Source organism: Callorhinus ursinus, unplaced genomic scaffold (assembly GCF_003265705.2).
Source record: "Callorhinus ursinus isolate GAN/ISIS: 27379988/994484 unplaced genomic scaffold, GSC_fseal_2.0 scaffold35, whole genome shotgun sequence".
Classification (NCBI taxonomy): domain Eukaryota; kingdom Metazoa; phylum Chordata; class Mammalia; order Carnivora; family Otariidae; genus Callorhinus; species Callorhinus ursinus.
Window position 1 is genome coordinate 5,633,833 of NW_027397097.1, and position 22,226 is coordinate 5,656,058.

A 22,226-nucleotide genomic window follows, 5' to 3' on the forward strand; every position below is an offset into this window, starting at 1 on the left:
GAGATCAGTTCAGGTCTGAGGAAAAAGAAGATACTTTGAATTTGTAGAGTAGAGGGGCCTTAAAGAGATTGACTGGTTACACAGGTGATGGGATAGGAGACAGAGAGGCATCCTGGAACTTAGCAAGAGCAGGAAACCACTGCCACCCATAAGGCAAAGGGGCAGAGTGGGGGGCCAGTGTCACCAGGGCCCAGGAGCCAGGTGATAAAAAACTTGAACCCTAGCAGGCCTGTTTGTGAGAGCAGGAGCCATGGATGATGAGTAGCCAGAGATGCTACCTAGGGCAGATGGCAAGGAGAAGAAACACCCCCATACACCTACTCCCAGTCTCTGGCTAGTACCTCCCTTTGGCCAAACAGCTGGAAGCCAGATGTCTTGGAGCCTGGATTCACAGGCTAAATGGATCTACCTCCCTGTGTTACAGAACAGAACAGAGCGGAGAGGGCTAGGAAGTAGGTCTGAGAGAAACAGACCCGGGACTGGCATGAAGGAGGGAGGGAGGGAAAGAAGGAAGGAAGGAAGAAGAAAAGAGAGAAAACAAGTCGGTATGTAACATATAAGCATACTAGGATACTTTTTATATATCCTTTTGTAATTGAAAAGAATCTTTGGGATAAAAAGTTGCCTTCCTTGCAGAGTTGTGAGGATCAAATGAAAAAAATGGTTGTGAAAATCTTAGGAAAATTGCCAAGTACTGCATAAATATGAGATAACCATCATTAATCTCATTAGTTCTTTTAGAGGGAGGGATTGTATGTAAATAGGAACCCTTTATTGAGCATCTATTATGTATGGACACTTTTTGTGGATGTGCATTGGAATATTTCCAGTTGCAAGTCATGATGATGAGCAATGATTTCAACAAATAGGTTTTTCTGACATACCAAGAATTCCAGAGGTGCTCCTTTGTCCTTTCCATCTTGAGTACAAGATGACTGCAGTGCTCAGCCTTCACCTCCAAGTTCAAGGCAGGAAGCGGTGGGGGTGAGAGGACGGTTCAGACTCAGCAGTCCTGTTTCATCAGGAAAGCAAATCTCCCCCAGTAACTCCCAGCGGAGTGCTACCTAAATCTCATTGGCCAGAACTGGGCCACACGACCACCCTTGACAACAAGGGAGAGGTGGTAGGAGGTAGTAGAGGAGAAATGGTTTCTGGATGGCCAACGACAGGTGTGCTGCATGCGTATAAAACACGGTACTTGGGCATCTGGGTGACTTAGTCAAACTTCTGCCTTCCACTCGGGTCATGATCCTGGAGTCCTGGGATCTAACTCTGCCATCAGGCTTCCTGCTCAGCGGGGAGTCCGCTTCACCCTCTCCTTCTGCCCCTCCCCTGGCTCCTTCTCTCTCTCTCTCAAATAAGTAAAATAAAATCTTCAAAAAATAAAATAAAACATGGCACTTGGCAGGATTTGGCAGAGGAGACGTGCTCAATACATGTTTTACATGCCTCTGTCTGTCTGCCTATCTGTGTCTGTGTCTGTGTGTGGTCGTATGTGTTCTCCATTTCTCCTAACAATCCTGTGAAGTAAGCTCTTTTACAAATGAGACCTAACACGGCCGGTAATAGGCAGAGTCAGGCCTCAGACCCAGTTCTTTCTGACCGCATTCTGAGGGCTCTGTCCATTGCCACGCCATGCGCTCCCTCCCCACTAACCTGGACCTGAAGCTCTTGGTCTTGGAGACATGTCAGGCCCAAGTGGGCCTGACGAAGAGAGAAGGTGGAAAGGGATTAGCTCTAAAATAAGTTGGTGCCTAACCCCGGGGCTGCACATGGAGTAACCATGAAGTCACGAGAAGAGGTTCCGTAAGTCCATGTGCTAGCCCCAGGCCTCCGCCCGAGTGCAGCCACTTTGGAACAGTCACACTGGGAGGCTCAGCACCTGTGCTGATGATGCCCAGCGCTCCAGTGGGACGCCCCTTTGCAAGTCATGACAAGCCCTCAATCGTTACTGGCCAATTATACCTCATTTCCGACCCTGACTCCAGCTGCAGCTCCTCATCTCATTTACCATGAGTTCTAAATGACTTATGACCGTTGCCAAAAAGGAAATCATTCTCCAAAGACAGCATTGTACAATTTAGATACAAGAGCCCAGGTTGTCTGCTTCCCAGGCAATTTTCAAATCGAATTACAGAATGTTTAAAGTAGCTGAAGCACTGTTGCAATAAATATACCCTCCCAGGTTGATATCTTGGAAGAAGACAACTCTGAGTTTGGCTGTATAATTTCTGCTGTGTTTAAGAAAAATTACCTTGAAAGGCATTGTGAGAAGACCACTGGACTTGGTAAAGATACCAGTGGGATGATGCTTAATGCAGGTCAGGGCACTGGGACATGGGCCCACTCATATATTGGTGAAACTGTAAATGGCATCACTTTCTCAGAGCAATTTGTCATGAAGCATCAAGAACCTTTAAAAGAGTTGAAACCAGTTGACCTAGAAATTCCCTTTCTAGGAATCTTTCTTAGGGAAATAAGTCAAAGATGCAGACAAATATTTATGTATATAGCTACTCATTTTATTTGTAAAATAGTAAAAAGAAGCAACTAACCCAAATGTCCCACAATGGGGAAATTGTCGGTAAATTGTGATATATTCATTAAATGAAACAATGCAGTCATTTAAAATGATGATTTTGAAGAATCGTCAGTGATGTTTAAAGATGTTCACAATAGAATAGGTGATAAGACTAAAACTACATGCATTATATAGACCCATTTTTACTTTCCATATGCTAAAAAAGGGCTCAAGATAGACTCAAGTTATATTCAAAATGTTATCAGGGCTGGAGCACCTGCGTGGCTCAGTCTGTTGGGTGTCCGACTCTTGATCTCAGCTCAGATCTTGATCTCAGGATTGTGAGCTCAAGCCCCACATTGGGCTCCACTCTGAGTGTGCAGCCTCCTTTAAAAGAAAAAAAAAGAGGGGTGCCTGGGTGGCTCAGTTGTTAAGCATCTGCCTTCGGCTCAGATCATGATCCCCAGGTCCTGGGATCGAGCCCCGCATCGGGCTCCCTGCTCAGCGGGAAGCCTGCTTCTCCCTCTCCCACTCCCCCTGCTTGTGTTCTCTTTCTTACTGTGTCTCTCTCTGTCAAATAAATAAATAAAAATCTTTTAAAAAAAGAAAAAAGAAAAAATTTAAAGTCACCTATAATTTCATCACCCAGATAAAAGCACTGATAACATTTTTTTTTTTTCAAGTAGTTTCCACACCCAGTGTGGAGCCCAGCATGGTGCTTGAACTCACGAGCCAAGATCAGGATCAGACACCCAACCTGCTGGGCCACCCAGGTGCCCTTAAATTTTCTTCATTATACTTTTATATATACAATTTTTGATCATTGTAACTCTAAGTATTAATTTTATAATTAGAAAAATATGTATAATGAAAATTACTTTTTAAGAAAGAAAGAAATGAGTTTTACTAGGAGAGAAGAGATCTGCCCCTGAGGAGCTGATGGTTTAATGGAGGAAATGAGACATGTACACAAATAAACTTATTACAAGGTAGTTAGGGATGTAATGGAGGTTTTACAAAGTGTGGAGGGAAGGATTAGCTCTGCCTGGGAGAGTTGAGGTTGGTGAAAAGAGGTAACATTTGTACAGGGTCTTGAAGGATGAATAGGAGTTCTCTAGGGCTTTGTAAATTGTTAAGCACTGTGTAAGTGTAAGTTACTTTTTGGCTGTTTTTAGTACTGTCAAAGCTTACCTCATATAAAGATCTCTTTCTTGTCTCTTTCCCATGCTCCCTGAAGCCCAGGATCCCTGGGACAGGAAGCAGCAGCAGTTAAACAGTCACACATCCGTGCTCCAGCAAGTGAACTGAGGTGCATCCAACTAAGGAGCAGATCCAGGACCAGAGGACATAAAATTATCCGGGAGTAGGGCCAGGAAGGTGCTGGTGTGTAAACAGTTCCCCCTTATTTGCCACCCTGTGGAAAGGCTGGCTTTGCTTGGGGCCTCAACCCTGAGTTATGGGACCATCTCCGCCTGGGGCATGGTAAAAACCGAGACTGAGCATCACACATCAGCCCGTGATTTACATTGGCGGGAAATGGTGTATCAGATGCCCTTACAGCCTCCAGACAGGGTGGAGTGGAAAGGGGGGATGTGGGTGAGGGGACCAGGAAAGGTGGCAAGAGATGATTTATTTGCGAGAAATCCTTAGAAGCTCAAGGTTGGAAAGGATTTGTACATTATCTCATTTAATCTTGCCGATCCCTTTCCCAACATTCCCATCCCATTGTCATCCTTCTGTGGCTTCAGGGCACAGCTCAGAGGCCACCTCTTCCATTGAGGACCTCCCACCTCAATTCCTCTGGGCTATGCTTCAGGCGTAAGTCATTGTTCAACTTTATGAGAGAGAAAGTCGGCGCCTGCTGTGCACCACACACTGAGCTTATAGTTCCTTGATTGTAGTATTCCCTCCTGTGTTTCCTTTTGTTTGTTTATTCATGCAACTAACATATATTCAACACCTACACTGTGCCAGGCAACGTTCTAGATGTAACAGAGTGGAGAAGAAGACAGCCAAGATCTCATGTTCTCATGGACCTGTCATTCTAGTGGGGGAGACATACAATAAACAAAGGAACAAATAAGAAAATATCAGGTCAACAAGGAGGCAGCTTTGGGAATATCTAAGGGAAGAACTTTCCGTACAAAGAAAGCAGCTGATTCCAAGATCCAAGGGGAAAACCTTTGCTTGCTCTAGGAACAAAAAGAGAGAAACTGGCATTGTGTATAAAATGCTTTCTCTTGCTTTATCTGCAAATGAAAATCTTTTTTCTTTTAGGACTTGGCTCAAGCATCACCTCTTTAGGCAAATGTATCCTGACTTCCCCAGGTTGAAGTGACTGTCTCCTTTCCTCCCCATTGTCACTGAGTAGGCTTCTGTCAGCACACCCATAACAATTTGCCATTCCTTCTGTACTATAGCATTGCTACTCCCCCCATGGACCCCAGTCTCATCAAGGGCAGAGCTTCCTATCTAAACTCCTAAACTCCTAATGCCCGGCACGGAGCCTGGCACAGATTCTGTAATCAGGAAACATTTATTTGTTCCTCAAATAAATGAGCTCTCACACGGTCCTCTATCAGAACCTCTCTGGTAACAATCAGAATTAGCAACCACTTATTGATCAGTGCCAGGCCCTGTGCTGGGGACTTTCAACTCTGCTCTTACAAGCCTCATGGCTGCCATGTGTAGTAAGTGGTATTTATCCTATTTTGTAGTTAAAACTCAGAGTATCAAAGTGACTTTTTTTTTTTGAGATTTTGTTTATTTGAGAGAGAGAGCGAGCATAAGCAGGGGGAACTGCAGGCAGAGGGAGAGGGAGAAGCAGGCTCCTTGCCAAGCAGGGAGCCCAGGATGGGGCTCGATCCCAGGACCCCAAGATCACGACCTGAGTCAAAGGCAGACGCTTAACCGACGGAGCCACCCAGGCGCCCCCCAAAGTGACTTCTGAGGTGGCTCAGTAATAAGAATCAGAGCTAGGAGTTAAACCCAAGTCCTCAGTGCCAAATCCCAAAGCTTCACCTTCTGTGTGATGTGCTCACCATGTATTAGTTCATCTGTGGAACTGGCCTCTCTTTTCTTCTAGATAACCATCTCCTTGACAGAAGGGTCTATACTTCACTTCCTTCTATATGCCTCCTGACACCAGAACGGTGTTTTGTATTGAATACCTACTCAGTCCATGTGTCTTAAATCTCCAAGAGGTGGAAAAGAAAGTATGAATGAAGGTTTTACCCAAAGTGAATCAGCCTCTAATATCAATTCATAGGACGGTGCTGGGCTGGAGGGAGAGACATTTCTGAGGGGAGGGCCCTTCCCAGATACCTCTGCGCTCATCTGGGTAAGCCAAGTATGCTGTCTCTGTACTCAAGCCCTCATTTCTTAGAAATCACACCTTTTGCGCAGTTATCCATCTCAGCAGGCAGGCCGGGGTGCAGAGAGGAACATGCCTGGCTTCCAATGAGTTGGGAAAATGAGGTTAGGTTTCGATTCAGATAGTTATTTGTGTTTTCTGGGTCTGCACGGTCAATAAATTTTCAACGAGCAGTGATTCTGTTCCTCATCTTTCACTGCTTTATGGGACTTCAGGGAATGAAAGCATAACATCCTGCTTTCCCATAAGTTCTCTGGCTGCTACCCTGGCACCAATTAAAGACCTGTCTATGCAATTAATCAAAACCAATTTGGAGGCCCTCTGGCGCTGCCCCTCTGATGTGCTGCCTGCCCCACATACAGTAGTTCCTCAGCTGCAGTGACGGAGCCAGGCACATAGGAGCTTTTGATGAACTGGCTCTGCCGGCCCCAAGTGTTAATTGAGTCATCTGACATGACTAATGAGGCTCCCAACTTGATCCGTGTGAGCGGAGCGGCCCGGCTATCGGGAGGAGGCTCAGTTTCTGCAGCCAGCCTGGGAAGAGGCTGCAACGTGCGGAGTATACACTCCATCATGTCAGCTGGAGTCCTGGAGGCCTCTAGTGTTGGAGCTGGGGAGTCGTCCATGGGGAAGGCGGTGGGCACTGCGGGGCGAGGCTCTGCGCTGGGCACCGGTGGGAGTGCGACCCAATTTAAACTTTTAGCTCAGCCCCCTCATTTTACAGACAGGGAAACAAAGACCCAGCAAAAGTGTGGGGTTTGCCAAAGGCCTGAGGCTTTGGGGGAAAAGAAATAAAGGAATAGGTGTGGTCCTTACCCTTGAGGAGCTAAACCCCTAGATCAGCAGATAAACACGCACGAGGGGGAAAACTGGGCCTGATGCCGATGCACCTTACCAAGGCTTAAGCTATGGGTTTCCTTCTGCAAATGTTTATCAGGAGGAGAGCCTTCGTCCTTGTCACCTCTACAATATCAAGAGCATGGGATTTGGAGTCAGCAGATCTAGGTTTGAGTCCCAGCTCTTTGAGTTGATGGATTTGTGAGCAAATCACTTTGTTTTTCTGAGCCTTGGTTTTCTTGACCGTAACATTAGGACAAGCCAAATGCTGCCACTCAGCCTACTTCCTAGAGTCCTGGTGAGACCCAGCAGAGTTAATGGGTGTGAAAGTATAAATAAGTAAGAGTCTCTGCACATGTTAGCTATTATATATATTATTACCCCCTCTCAGGATCCCTGGCTGAAATCTCTGGAATATGGATCCACAGATAGCTTTAACTCTCTTCCTCTTCCTGCCTCTTTCAAAATGCACAGGAAAGAAATAGTATAAAACCAATCGGTCATCTGTCTACCATCTCAACAGCTTTCCCAGAGAGTCTATGACGTAGAAAGTAGAAGAACTCATCCATTGTAATTTAATGTCATTCCACACATTGACTGAGCGCCTACCAGATGCCAGAGGTTGGCCACGCGCTATGAGGAGTCAGAATTGGGTAAGACAAGTTCCTTGGCCACCTCGAGAGGCTCACCATTTAGTGGGAGAAACAGACGTGGACATGATTAACTATAACATGCTACAGAAAAATACAATTGCCACAGGAAAGATACAAATAAAGCGCTGTGGGAGCCCCAGGAGGAATGATTCATTCCCCAAAAGGAAACTGGGGAAAGTTTCATCAAGGAAGTGGTATGAAAGGATGGGCAGGGTTTAGCTCTGTCAGGAAGCATAAGCAAGGGCACTCCAGATTGAGAGAACAGCACAGGCAAATGCATGAAATTGTCACAGGATTGGTGGTCTAGAGGTCACAAGGAAGTCAAGTGAGGTAGGGGGTGTTGAGCATGATCAAAAGAAAAATCACTGGGCCTCAGCTCTGACACCCAGTCATGGATGTTGCTATCTTACTGCTCTTTTTGCTGGCTAGGGTCACCTTGGCCTCTGTCCCTGAATCAGAGAGAATCTCATGCTAGCCCTTCCTCCAGCAAGGCAGAACCTAACCCCCAGCCAGGAGAGCCCACTGGGGAACCACAACAACCATCAGAGGCAAAGAGGCTGGGGCTGGAGAGCACTGGTCACAGCCACCCTTCCCAGCTCAGGGGAAAGCTCCCCCTGGGATGTAGCAGTGACACCAATATCTAGAGCGCGATGGCAAAGGCTTGAAGCCCCTTGGCGTGAGTCACACGCGAAGTTGCTCTCCTTCCCTCCTTTGTCCAGAAGAAGCCAGCTCCTTTTAGGAGTGCTGCCGGCAGAATGGCTTGGAAGGCTTGGAACTGCAGCTGGACTTGAAGGCATGGCCGTGGGCCTACCCCAGGGGCTCATATTTTCTCAGTCTTTCCGTCTTTCATTGTAAATTGGGTTTTATTGTGCAAATAATACAATGATAACAGAAACCCCAAAATTAAGAGAAAGGAAAGAGCACCCACTCACACGTTATCTGTTTCCATTGCTCCTTGCCCTTTCCTGCCATTGTCAGTAGTGTAATTTTTTTTTTTTGGCTGCTTTCATCACTGATACAATTACATATTCTATGTTTATTGCTCAGTATTGTATCATACAGCTTTTTCCATTTTGCTACTTATCGCGAACCCCTGGTGTCTACACAGGCTTGGTCTGGTTTCCCCAAGACTGAAGAAAGATGCCCGGGGCATGTAGAAGGAATGCCCCATAGATCACATTGTCATCATTGACAACTGGCATCATGGTGCAGCGGAAAAACATTATTGACTCCTCTGTCATCACATAGATATAGATTGGAATCTCAGCCCCTTACCTCAAAGCCAGGTGGACTGAGCAGATCACTGCCTCTCTGGGAGCCTCTGGTCCTTGTCTGCAAAACGGCGATGGTATTTAGTACCACCTCATAGGATTGCTGTGAGGATGTAATGAGATACCGAAAGGGAAATGCCCAGTGAATGGTAGCTCCCCTCCCCTTCCCCCTGCTGGGGCTGACCTAGGGTCCACTCTGCTTCCACCCTTCCTCTCTTGCCCACATCAGAACTCCTCCCCTCCCCTGGGCCCAGTAGGCTTCCTGAGTTAGCCCATCTAAATTCTGACAGACACACCAAGTCGATCTAGTTCTTATTCATTGGGTGAATGCACCATTTTTTACTTGAGCATTTTCCTTTGAGGGAAACATTGGTTGTTTTCCAATTTTTCACTATTTCCAATAATGATGCAATAAATAGCTTAATGAATATTGCTCACCTCATCCTTTATCCTCCATCCTTTAAAAAGTAGTCCCTTAGGAACAGTCTCCAGGAATCAGGATCACTAGGGCAGAGATTAGAATCATTTTAATGGCTCCTGATAGATATTTCCAAATTACTTTTCAGAAGGTTTGTGCCTTTTACTCTGCCACCAGCTCGAGGGAGACCAGTTGGACTACATTATAGGGCCTTGGGCTCTTCACAAACTGTTGGTCCTGCTTTATTTCCCACTATTTTCTCCCCCAACATGCCTCCCCTATTGCAGCCACATGGAATGACTCACACCGCCCCCCCAAATAATTCTCCCATGCTTTTGTGCCTTTGTACTTCCTATTATCCTCATCACCCTTACCCGAGAATATCCTTCCCTTAACGTGCCTTCTCACCATACAGCTCACCCTTTATTTAACTGGAAGCTTTTATACTATCTGCAAGACCCGGCTTAAATACCCCTTTCTCTCTGAACTAGTTTCCGTTCTCCCAGGCAGAGTTAGTCACTCTTGCAATATGTGGTGCCTGGAGAGACTTTTGGCGTCCAAGTGCTCACCAAGAAACAGTCCTTCTCTAACCCTAGGACAGTGCCTGGGCTGGAGGGAGAAACGTTTCTGAGGGGAGGGGCCTTCCCAGATACCTCTGCGCCCATCTGGGAAAGCCGATTCTGTGTGATTCTCCTCTCTCTCCCCCTCTCTCACTCTTTTCACTAGCAATTACCAAGTTATGCCAATTCATCGCCTAATCATAGTGTTAGATCCACTTATCTCTCTTTGCCATCACCGGTGATCAGGATTCCTGCAGCAGTCTCCTAAAAGAAAAAAAAAAAGAGTAATATGTACATGGTTCAAAAGTCAAATTTTCTCTAAAAATCCTGTTCTCTAAAAAACAGTAAATTCCCGACCCATGCATCCCCACACCAAGCCCTGCACCTCGGAGTCAACTAGCCAATTTTACTTCTTCCAGTTTTTTGTATTTACTTCCATTCTCTAAATAATATACCTATACTGCTGCCTTGTGATTTTTAAGTTCAGACATTACCCACTGACTTTGAGCAATGGAAGATTTCTCTAACACCACTTCCCTGCCCCATCTTCTGATATAATTGTATCACAATTTTTGGTTAAATCATCATATGGTGCTTACATATTATGACCAGAAGTACCATTAAAAGTATTTGCCCTCTGAGATGCCAACATTCCCTCCAGGACTGTTGTCTCTCCTAGTGAGGGCAGAACCTGTTGGGGGAAGGCAGAACACTTGGGGACAGGGGCTGATATGTGGGAGGTGGGGCAGGCCAACCATTGGCTGGATAGTCTCTGGATAGTTCCCATGTAGGACTGGCTCCCTGGGCCCCGGGAGGTATAGCAAGCCGGGCTGAGGTAAATCTTCTGGGGAAACAAAAGGAGTGCCCAGGATGGGCTGGAGGCTACTTATTGGCACAAGCACTGACTGATCCAAAGAGATGCTGGCCTTCCAGTAGGCTTCTGGACCGCCTGACTGTGCCAGGTATTGTCTCTTTAGTTGCTGGATCCTGGGAAGGTTCAGGGAATTCTAAGACAGGGAGCTAGGGCGATTGGAGCTATAGCAGTGGGGTATTCAGGGAGCTTGAGATAGTTGTTATTTACTAACCAGTATAGAAAAATGTCAACAACTCATAAAGTCTAAAATAGCTAATACACCCTGTTGGTCCATTTACATATGACTATGTAAATATTATTTGCAGCCAAGCCATGTGGGGCTTTATGATTATATTTCCATTTTTGTTTATTTTTTCCTAGAGTTAATAATTGCCTCGTTGTTTTCATTTGCTTAGTTTCACTATACTCATTACTAAATAATCTCCCAAACTCTTTGATAGAATAATATGATGACCAAATCCATCAAGTAATTTCTTGCTTCCAGCTTTATCCCAGGCACTGTGCTAAGCACTGGGGATTCAACTGAGAATAAGACATACGTGGTCCCTACTTTCACTGAGCTTATAGTCTAGCAAGGGATCAGATATAAGTAATTATCCTTCTTTCTTTAAGTGTCACAATGGGAGAAGAATGGGTTCTATGGGAACACATAGCAGAAAAATGGTTGGAAACTATTCATTCAGACAGCATACATTTACTGAATTTCTCTTACATGCCAGGATGTGTTCTAAATGCTGAGAGCACAGCTCCAAACAACACAGACAAGGCCCCTGCCTTTCTTGAGCTTACATTCTATGAGACAAGACAGATAATAAACACAGAAGATAGTTTTCAATAAAAAACAAGGACTATAAAATAAACAGGGTGGCTTGATGGGGAACGATTATGGCGGGACATCAGGAAGATCAAGCTATTTTAGGCCGAATGGCAAGGTCATGGAAAGTCTTTCTGAGGAGGTAACATCTGACCTGATATTTGAAGGATGAGAATAGCCAACTATGTGAAGAGTAAGGAAAGGCATGTTCCAGGCAGAGGGAACAGTATCTGCAGGATTGGAGGAGGAGCAAGAGCATAAGGTTTCGGAACAGAATTGAAAGTTCTCTACGTCTGGGACATACAGGGCAGGGGGAATTTGCTAGAGATAAGAGAATGGATGTAAGCTATAGGGCAGGAGCCCTGCCACCCTTAATAATAGCATCATTGATAAAAAAAAATCCTTTCTATGCAGGGCGCCTGGGTGGCTCAGGTCATGATCCCGGAGTCCCGGGATCGAGTCCCACATCAGGCTCCCCGCTCAGTGGGGAGTCTGCTTCTCCCTCTGACCTTCCCCCCTCTCCTGCTCATTCTCTCTCTCAAATAAATAAACAAGATCTTTAAAAAAAATCCCTTCTGGGGCGCCTGGGTGGCTCAGTCGTTAAGCGTCTGCCTTCGGCTCAGGTCATGATCCCAGGGTCCTGGGATCGAGCCCCGCATCAGGCTCCCTGCTCCGCGGGAAGCCTGCTTCTCCCTCTCCCACTCCCCCTGCTTGTGTTCCCTCTCTTGCTGTGTCTCTGTGTCAAATAAATAAACACAATCTTTAAAAAAAAAAAAAATCCCTTCTATGCAGTTATTTGTTGGTCTTAAGATACATTCCCACCCTCTTTGCTCTCTGTAGTATTATAAGACGTATGGACACTGCAAATTACGTTTTTTTTTAGATTCTCTTGTTGCCAGATGGAAGGTGTTGGCAGGAGGCTGAAGGGTGTGTAGAAGGAAGAAGCCATTGTTTTGTCCCGCTTTTTTATGGTGTCTCCAGCAGCAGCAGCACCAAGCACAGGCTCTTGGGTTCCTTCTCAGAGAAGCACCCCTAACAGTACCTACTAAAGGCTAGCCTTTACCCAGGGTGGCAGCACCTTCATAATCTTTTTTCTCTTCTAACTCTTGTAAGCCCTTCCTTCCTTGGACTACTCCCATGTGCCCGACATCTCTGTAAACAATTGCCTGCTTTAGATCCCTTTCTGTTTCACATAGAGTGGCACTGTCCTATGGAATGTTCTGTGATGACAGAAATGTCCTAATGTGCTGGCCAATACAGTATCTACTAACCATATATGGGTACTGAGCTCTTGAAATGTGGCTAGTGTGACTGAGGAACTGACTTTTTAATTACATTTCATTTTAATAATTTAATGTAAATAGCCACATATGGTTAATGGCTACCATACTGGACAGCACAGATCTAGGATGATTTGTTTTTCATTTCATGGGACACTAACTAATATAGTAGTTGATATGGAAAGTGGTTGTGGGAAACTGACCTTCAAAGAGAGAACTCTGGGATTGTTATATGACCTGCTTGAGCGTGAATTCAGCAATGACCTCATTGGCAGTAGAAAACAGGATACGGGGGCACCTGGGTGGCTCAGTCGGTTAAGCGTCTGCCTTTGGCTCAGGTCATGCTCCCAGAGTCCTGGGATCAAGCCCTGTATCAGGCTTTCTGCTCAGGGGGGAGTCTGCTTCTCCCTCTGCCTCTGCCTGCCGCTCTGCCTACTTGTGATCTCTCTCTCTCTCAAATAAATAAATAAAATCTTAAAAAAAAAAAAAGAAAACAGGATATTGTGTCAGGGAAGAGCCTCCACCTCATGGAAGATGGCAAGGAGTAACAGAACTCTAGGTTGGCTTGCCACACTCTATAGGTGCTGAAGGTAAGAAAACAAGATGCAGCAGATTCGAGAAAGTTTATTTCATAGCACTGTCAACAGCAGGGGCAACAGCATGGCTGGTCTCCTTGCCCTTGAGTCCCACGGGACAATGCAGTGGGTCCAGATGGCAGCTACCCATGCAATGCAGTTGCACCACAGCTGAGGAACCCTTGGCCAAGGGCTCAGAACCTTTTATAACAAGCAGCCAATAAGCCAGTCTCCTTCCCCTGGGTCGTGAAGAGTTGTACAGTAGTCACGTTATGATCACCTTGACCTATTTAATTGCCTTTGAGAGTAGTTACAGAAATGAGTCAGGGACAGAGCATGGTTAGGTCTTACAGTTTGGCACACTCAACAAGGATGTACAGGGACACTTGGGATCCCTGGTGGACTGCCTCCTTCAATAACTAGTAATCGATGGCATGCAATGGCACAAGAGTTTCTTAGAAACTGTACCTGTGAATTCCTGGGATGATATGCCTATGGAAAAGCAAGTCTTTGGTAGATCAAGTTGCTGCTGAAATGGACTGTTATGGTAGGAATTGTGACTGCAAGAATTTTGAGATGGGTTGGCTGCTTCTGACTGCACTGGAGGGCTTATTGGAAGAAAGTTACAAGCTCAGAATTCTAAACTCAGTTCTATGCACATTCCGAGAACCTAAGAGCTTCTACTATGGCTCTAAGATCATTTTTTTTTTATGTATTATAGCTTCAGAATTAATATAATTGAAAATCACACCCAAGCTTTGATACTATGGCTGTAGATTTATAATGTTAGAATTCACAAGTTCCCAAGTTTCTTAGATAAAAGTTAAGGCATGAATGGGGAGGAATGGGACCCCGGGACTCGGAATGGAGACATTTGGTTTGATGCAAACAAATAGGAGAATTTGAATATCTAAATCCTTGAGATCCAGGGAAATAGAAAAGAAGCTTATGGGTCTTTTTTCTATCTATCTAATTTCTTGGGGAAGCATGGAAGCATGATCAATTTTTTTAGAAAAATCCTTACATACGGAAGTATGTGTGTGAGTGTGTATATGAGTGTGTGTGTGGTGAGAGAGAAAGAGAGGGGGAGCAGAGAGCACACTTGTGCATAAAGACACCTATACCCCACTAAGCCCGTTCAGCACCCCTGTGTTTGAAGATGGAATATAAAAATTCAAAGGTCTTTCCAAGTCAAATGAGTCTAGGGCTCCTCTGTCCTCCAAATCACTTTGACTCTATGTCCAGCCCTGCCTGTTAGTATACTAAAGGTGGGGAAGGTCCATGTGGAAACACAAAATGCCCAATAATAAATCTGTCAGCTGTAGGAGCATTCATAGCCTCTTGCCAAGTCCAATTCCAATCTTCCTCTTGGGAGCCTACATTTCCCTCTCCCATTTGTCCCACAGTTTTATTGTTTGTTTATTGAAATGCTCCGCTTGCTGGAAGTCTCCCAAGGAAGTAAGTCTTCATGCTATTTTGTTGTGATTGGGATTCTGGGGGTGCAGGAGGAGGGAGGGTGAATGATTCTGTGGTGCCACTGGGGCTCCACACAACACCAATGGCAACTTCATTGGAAATTGCAGAACTCCCCTTCATTGATAAGACTTCAGTGTAGTGATAACACTTCAACACTCTACTCATCTGAAGGTAGAGTAATGAATAAATTGGGGGACCCTGCCCTCTACTCATGGTCTTATAATCTAGTGGTGAAGATAAAGTAAAAGTTACAATCCAGCAGGGATAGAAATGCAATGGAAGAAATAAGTACCAAATGTTTCAAGATCATCTGAGCTGTGGGTAGGAGGTAGAGAAAGAGGAAATGTTTTCCTGAACCCCATCCTGAAGGATGAGGAGGGGTTTCTAGGCAAGGATGGGAGTGGGGCTGGCATTGATCCTGGTGGAGGAAGTAGCAAGAGCAAAGGCTTGGGGAGGACAGACAGTGTGGTCTTTCCAGAAACAGCAGGTCATTCCAAGTGACCAGTGAACAGAATTTGAAGGGAAAGTGATGAAAGATGAGGCTGCACAGGAGAGCAGGGCCACCTGTTCTGAAAGTTGTAAGTGCATGAGAGACATGGTCAGCTTTCTGTATCAGAAATGGGGCGCCTGGGTGGCTCAGTCGTTGAACGTCTGCCTTCGGCTCAGGTCATGATCTCAGGGTCCTGGGATTGAGCCCCGCATCAGGCTCCCTGCTCCGTGGGGGGCCTGCTTCTCCCTCTCCAACTCCCCCTGCCTGGGTTCTCTCTCTCGCTGTGTCTCACTCTGTCAGATAAATGAATAAAATCTTTAAAAAAAAAAAAAAAGAAATGTCATTCTGGAGGGTGACCTTGGGACACAGAGACTAGTCAGGGGGCTGCTACATTACTCCAAGAGATGTTGGGGGTCTAAAACAGGGTTGTGGTAGTAGGAAGAAAGGAGTATGTAACAATTGCAGGGTTATTTTTTTTTTCAAAGATTTTATCCATTTATTTGAGAGAGAGAGAGACAGCGAGAGCAGGAACACAAGCAGGGGGATTGGGAGAGGGAGAAGCAGGCTTCCCATGGAGCAGGGAGCCCGATGCGGGGCTCGATCCCAGGACCCTGCGATAACAATCTGGCCAAAGGCAGACGCCCGGGTGACTGAGCCACCCAGGCACACGCCCCCCCCTTTTTTTTTTCAAAGATTTTATCCATTTATTTGAGAGAGAGACAGCAAGAGCAGAAACACAAGCAGGGGAATTTCAGGATTATTTAAAAGGTAGAATTGACAGACCTTATTAACCTATTAGATATGAGGAGTGAGGGAGAGGGCAGAGTCGAGGGTGAGCTCAGGTTTATGGCCTGGCTAGCTGGATGTACTCCTAAGTGTGAACCAGTGGGAGGTTCAAGCAAGTGCTTTAGGAGCTCAGAGGATAGAGAGACCACTGTGGGGAGGAATGTGGGAGGTGTGATCTGTGAGGGCCTCTGACTTCAGAGAGGAGATTAATGGGTAGATTAAGAGAGAAAGATGGGCCAGTAGAAGATCATGGAGAGATACCTGGGTTCAAATCCCTACTCTGTCACTAACTTGCTGTGTGAATTGGACCAAGTTCTTATTCTCTGAACTTCGGTATCATCATGCATAAAAATTAGGATAAGGCTAATTTCTACCTCTACTGGGAAAACTTAATTTGTAAAAGTGTAAGCATTTGGTAATCCTTACCAAAGCTCTATGAAACAGATATTATCATCCCTATTTTATAGGTGAGGAAAATGATATTCAAAGAGAGATAAAGAGGGCGCCTGGGTGGCTCAGTTGGTTAAGCAACTGCCTTCGGCTCAGGTCATGATCCTGGAGTCCCAGGATCGAGTCCCACATCGGGCTCCCTGCTCAGCAGGGAGTCTGCTTCTCCCTCTGACCCTCTTCCCTCTCATGCTCTCTATCTCTCATTCTCTCTCTCTCAAATAAATAAATAAAATCTTAAAAAAAATAAAAAAAGAGATAAAGAGCTTTGCCTAAGGTCACAATGCTAGTAAATGGTAGAGCTGGGATGGGAATCTGGGTCTGATAAAGCTATAGTCCTAGGTGCTGTGGAGATGTGAAGGAGACTATGGACGGTTCCTGCCCATCAATCTCTCATCCCAAGTTGAGTACTCAAAGGCCAAGAAGTGACATCTACTTTTGGATGAGCTGTTGGTCATAGGCCATCAAATCCCTGCTGTAGGGGAGGCAGGATTGCGTCTAGTGCCCTCTAGGGACAAGAGCACCAGGAGAGTGGGCCCTCTAGCAGGAGTCCTTATCTTACTGGGTCTCCTGAAACCAAGGAACTGTTGGGCAGGGGCAACCATTCCTGACAGATTAGGGTCTGGCAAATTGATACTCACAACCACAACTATAGAACATTAAGTATGAACTGCTTCTAGTACTCATGCTTTTGACTTTCTCAGGCTGAGGTTAACCCTAGGGACCTCTGGTCTTTGTTGGGAGACCTCAGCCTGCTGCCCAGTACTCTGGCAATAATTATATACAATTATAATAAATAGTCATCATTTACTAAGCACCTAAGACTTTACATATGTCATCTCATTTAATTGTATAACCGTCCAGCAAATTAGATAATCCTATTCCCATTTTACAGATGAGGAAATTGGGGCTCTAGGAGATATGCCATTTAAGTAAGTTCATGCAGCTAGTAAAAGTTAATAACAATAGGTAACGTATATTTAACACTTACCTTCTGCCAGATTCCAAGTTGCAGCAGACTCTGTTGGTTACCCACCCAACAATCATCCCACCTTCATGCTCACAGAATCCTAATTTTGCTCAGATATCCATCCCTCAGGAAAAGGGACTCTATCTCCAATATGACTGCCCAAGCCAGTCATTGTGATCTATTCCCTTTTGTTTGTGATTGGATTAAATCACTTGAGACCCAAATCCAGGCAAAGATATGGGAGGGCCATCAGTGAGGAAGTAGCATAGGTAAAGACTTGGAGGGGAGAGACAGGGAAATGTTTTCTCAGTCTTAAAAAACACAAAAGAGGGTTGCCTGGGGTGGCTCAGTCGGTTAAATGACCAAATCTTGACCTCAGCTCAGGTCTCCATCTCAGGGTTGTGAGTTCAAGCTCTGCGTTGGGCTCCACACTAGACGTGGAGCCTACTTAAAAAACACAAAAACAAACACAAAAGAAAGAGATGACCCTCTTCTTTTGCATATTGTAGTGTTTGGATATGATGCCCGGAACTGTGGCAGTCATCTTATGATCACAGGGAAAGCCAGCCTAGGAGCGTATCATTCTGGCTGGAGTATTTGGTGTTTATAGTGGGAGACAGGCCTAGAAAAAGCATTTGGCGTATTCCTGGGAGAGGCCCAAATGCCAGGGCAGGTGACTTGGTTTGAATTTGGTGGAAAATGAGGCGCCAATGAAAGCTTTTCATCAGAAGTGTGACATGTTTAGCATTATGCTTTAATGTGCGTTAATTCAGCAGGTACAAGCAGAACTGATGTGGGAAAAGATGGGGAGTGGGGAGTTCAATTTAAAGACTTTGGGGGTCCCTTCCCCTTGACCTCCTCATGAAGGCACTGCTTGCCGACTAGCAGAGCCCAGATGTCTGGCATACCACAGAAACGCAGCTTCAGTGGCTTGTGAAGAAACTCACACCTCACTCTGAGGGTTTCTGCCTGGCTCAAGACTCACACATGTCATGGTGTACACAGCAGAGGTGCTGACAGAGCCAGAGGACCGGGATCAGTTACACAGGGAGAGGAGGTAAGACTGCCAGAGCCGAGCTGCAGAGAATCATCACTGAAAACAAGAGGCCCCAGAGGAGCCCAAGGCAGTCTCTTCTCACTCAGCCAGCTGCAAGGAGCTCAGAGCAGGAGTTCCAGGCTCTTGGAAGGCTGGAGGCCCTAGCTGCCTGGGAGTGCACTGCAGCTACATAGGATGTGAGGACCAAGGGGGAGTTCTAAAGTCACCCTGTTACTAAGAAGCTGGGCCAGTTCTGCGTGATGACTGGGAGCACCTTGTCTTCTGGCTCTGGATCTGGAAGTGAGGGCACAGCATTTCCTCTGTGTTGTCACTGGCTGCGGAGAATTCCTGCCATTAGCTGTTTGTGGGCCATGGACAAGCCCTTTTCTGAGTCCCCTCAATTTCTTTCTACTTGATTCATCACCTATTTGAGGCTCTGAGAGTCAGCATGGGCGTCTCTTTGACAAGCACTAGGCAGACATGTACATGTCTCCTACACCTTCTTTAAGACTAACACTCTCTGCACATTCCTCCTTGATGGTCTGTGAACACTGCGAGGTTTTATAAAAAGTCAAGCGGCCCCATGAGGTCATCACTCTATGTCACAAACCTTGCAGGTAACGTAAATGAATGAAGGGGGCTGAGTTTAGGTGAAAATTGCAGTCCTCCAGCAGATACATTTGTTTCTTCACTTCCACAAGAAACACGCTATTCCCAGTTTTTGGAATGCCTGGCTCTTGGGTCTAAACTCCACTTCCCCACTTTTCACAGAGAGCCAGGTATTAAGAAATATTTCTCTCCTTAAAGAAAAACAAGAGCGCAAGTATGATGACAAAAGTGTGGTGGAGACGAGCGAGTTACAAAGCACATATGGTGGGCCCCCCCCAGCTGGGTCAGTTGGTAGCGCATGTGACTCTTGATCTTAGAGTTGAGAGTTCAAGCCCCACATTGGGCAGAGAGTTTACTTTAAAAAATAAATAAATAAAAATAAAAGATCCACTCTTTTTTTTTAAGATTTTATTTTATTTTATTTTATTTTTTAAAAAGATTTTATTTATTTATTTGACAGAGAGACACAGCGAGAGCAGGAACACAAGCAGGGGGAGTGGGAGAGGGAGAAGCAGGCTTCCCGCTGAGCAGGGAGCCCGATGTGGGACTCGATCCCAGGACCCTGGGATCATGACCTGAGCCGAAGGCAGACGCCTAACTACTGAGCCACCCAGGTGCCCAAGATTTTATTTTTTTTTAAGCAATCTCTACACCCTATGTGGGGCTCAAACCTACAACCACAAGATCAAAAGTCAATGCTCCACCAACTGAGCCAACCAGGTGCCCCTAAAAGATCTACTCTTTTTAAAAAACAGCAACAACAAAAAAACAAAAGCATGTATGGCATCTAACAAGGATGCAGAACTCTCAGCTCATATGAGAGTGAGAGCCCAGTATGGCCAGATCTTCTGATTTTTCAACAGAAACTGGAGATCCAGAATTTCGTGTGAAATCTCCCAATTTTACAATGTTGGCTCATTTCCTTCCACTTCCCAACCGTGCTTGCATACTCTTCCCACCACACCAGTACACCTGCAGCCTCCCAGACCCTGTCCCTCCTGTCTTCACACCTCTGCCTTGTGGGTTCTGTCTGCAACACACGTCCTCCCTTTCTGTGCCTGGGAATCTCTTAAGCAATTTCTCAAGACTCAGATCAATGTATACTTCCTTCTCCTTGTAAGATTAGGTGCTCTTCATTCTTTCTATGCTCCTACCATTCCCTGAACATCCCTCAACAGACCTCTTACCATACTGTCCTGGAATTGCTGGTTTCCCTGTCTGTTTTTCACCAGACTGAGAATTCCCCGAGGGCAGGGACTTTCATTGTCTCTGACCTGAGAATCTCGGGTAGGATGGTGGGAAACACGCCAAGAAAGGGAAAATAGTTTACTCAAAGGGGAAAAGAAAAATTCAAGCAAGTTAAGAGAGCCGGGGGCTTGAACATTTAAAATAATAGGTCCAAGAGGTGACGGCAGGTGATAAACAGAAAACAAGCCCAAGAGCCAGGAATCAGGATGATTAAAACAGGTTGGGGAGTGGAATGGTTTAACATAGAAGCTGTGGATGAGGTAAGGGTGTCTGGAGCCTATTTTTACAGAGGGTACTGAATGTGATAGGGACACAGGTGGGTCTCACTGCCTTAATGTCTTAGTATTGGGTTCCACTGTTGTTAGCTTGATAGTCTGGTGCGTTCTCTTCTCCATTCCAAGGATTCATCCTCAGCCAGCATTTACTGAGCATTCTGTGTCAGGCACTGTTAGGCACCCTAACTATAGAGCAGAATCAGATATGATCCCTGTCCTCAAGCTTGTGGTCTGGTGGACACATAAATAGATAATGACAAGAAAATGAAGTAAATGCTACAACTGAGAGAAGCACAGGGGGCTACAGTAGCACAGAGGAGGGATTCCTGATCCATTAAGGTCCGGAAATTGTAATTTACCTGAGGTCATACAGCTGGAAGGGGGGGCGAGGGGGGGCGCAGACCCAGGATTAGAACCCAGGCCTGTCAGACTTAAAAGCCCACTCTTTCTCATCGTAGAAACTGGGAGAAGACAAATGGCTTTATGGCGATGGGGGGAAATTTATGTGTGCCGGCTTAGTTAAGTGGCAAACTGCATGGTTCTAGGTTAAAGTTGGTTTAAAAAAATAGTTGTTTGAGGGGTACCTGGGTGGCTCACTTGGTTAAGTGGCTGCCTTCAGCTCAGGTCATGATCTCAGGGTCCCGAGATTGAGCCCCTGCTTGGTGGGAGGTAGGCCTCTCCCTCTGCCTCTCCCCACTGCTCGTGCTCTCTCTCTTGCTCTCAAATAAATAAATAAAATATCTTTTTTTTTTTTTTTTAAAGATAGTTGAGATTTGGGAAGCAGAAGTGAATCAGCAGCCATTGATCACTGAAGTCATGGACAGATGTGGAGGTGCCATCCAGCTTGTCTTCACTCTCCTCCACTCTATACCCAGACTCTGCTGGTCAATAGAAGCTCCAAGCCCACCACCAGACCCCTGGTTATGGACCCACAGCCTTCTCCTGTAGACTTCTCTATCGGTGCCCCCTTCACAGCCCCCTGTCAGCTGGATGTGCTTGACTTGTGGGATTGACTGGTTGGTGACTCCCCTGATCACCCCCCTTTCAGAACCACACTGCCCCAGCCCCTCTCGCAATTGTTTAAGTTCTAATTTCTATAACAAATCCCTTATGCCACAACTCATAGTAATTCTACTTCCTTAGCTGAATGCTGACTGAAATACTGTGCTTTCCCCAAAGATGAAAATAATTGAGTGGAGGGAAGAACAGACTAAGTTCAGAAGTCTAGCTTCACCAGTAACTCCATGACTCCAATGTCCCTGAACTTCGTAGTTCAGTAAATATTTGTTGAATTAAATTTTTAGCTTGCTTCTGGTTCTTCATTGGTACAAATATAATTGTACAGAATAGTTTCTGGGGAAGAGATTTTTTAAATTGTTTTGTTTTGGGCGCCTGGGTAGCTCAGTCGTTAAGCGTCTGCCTTCGGCTCAGGTCATCATCCCAGGGTCCTGGGATCGAGCCCCGCATCGGGCTCCCTGCTCGGCAGGAAGCCTGCTTCTCCTTCTCCCACTCCCCCTGCTTGTGTTCCCTCTCTCGCTGTGTCTCTCTCTGTCAAATAAATAAATAAAATCTTTAAAAAAAAATAAATAAATTGTTTTGTTTTTCCTTCTTTTAATTCTTTCCCTAAGATCAATGAGAAGGTTTGGAGTCATTTATGGCTCAGGCTCTGAAATTCTGACCTGGGACAGTATCTTTTGTGTTGGCTACATGTGT

General features: G+C 45.6%; 1 protein-coding gene across 8 annotated transcripts in view; it reads left to right on the forward strand.

The window, feature by feature from the left end:
* Positions 1-22,048, forward strand: part of GVQW3 (GVQW motif containing 3) — a 44,531-nt gene extending 22,483 nt beyond the window's left edge. For 3 of the 8 annotated variants that reach the window (XM_073879738.1, XM_073879736.1, XM_025894483.2), the window contains 2 exons: positions 3,759-3,904; positions 21,276-22,048. Coding sequence is in view for 1 of the 8 variants with exons in the window: in XM_025894481.2 (XP_025750266.1) it covers positions 6,020-6,276 (257 nt within the window). In the remaining 7 variants the exon portion in view is untranslated. Of the gene's footprint in view, positions 1-3,758; positions 3,905-4,495; positions 5,766-6,019; positions 6,303-7,254; positions 7,385-21,275 lie in introns of those variants that run through there. The other 5 variants (XM_073879739.1, XM_073879740.1, XM_073879737.1 and 2 more) reach the window with 5 other exon arrangements.
* The last annotated feature ends 178 nt before the right edge of the window (positions 22,049-22,226 follow it).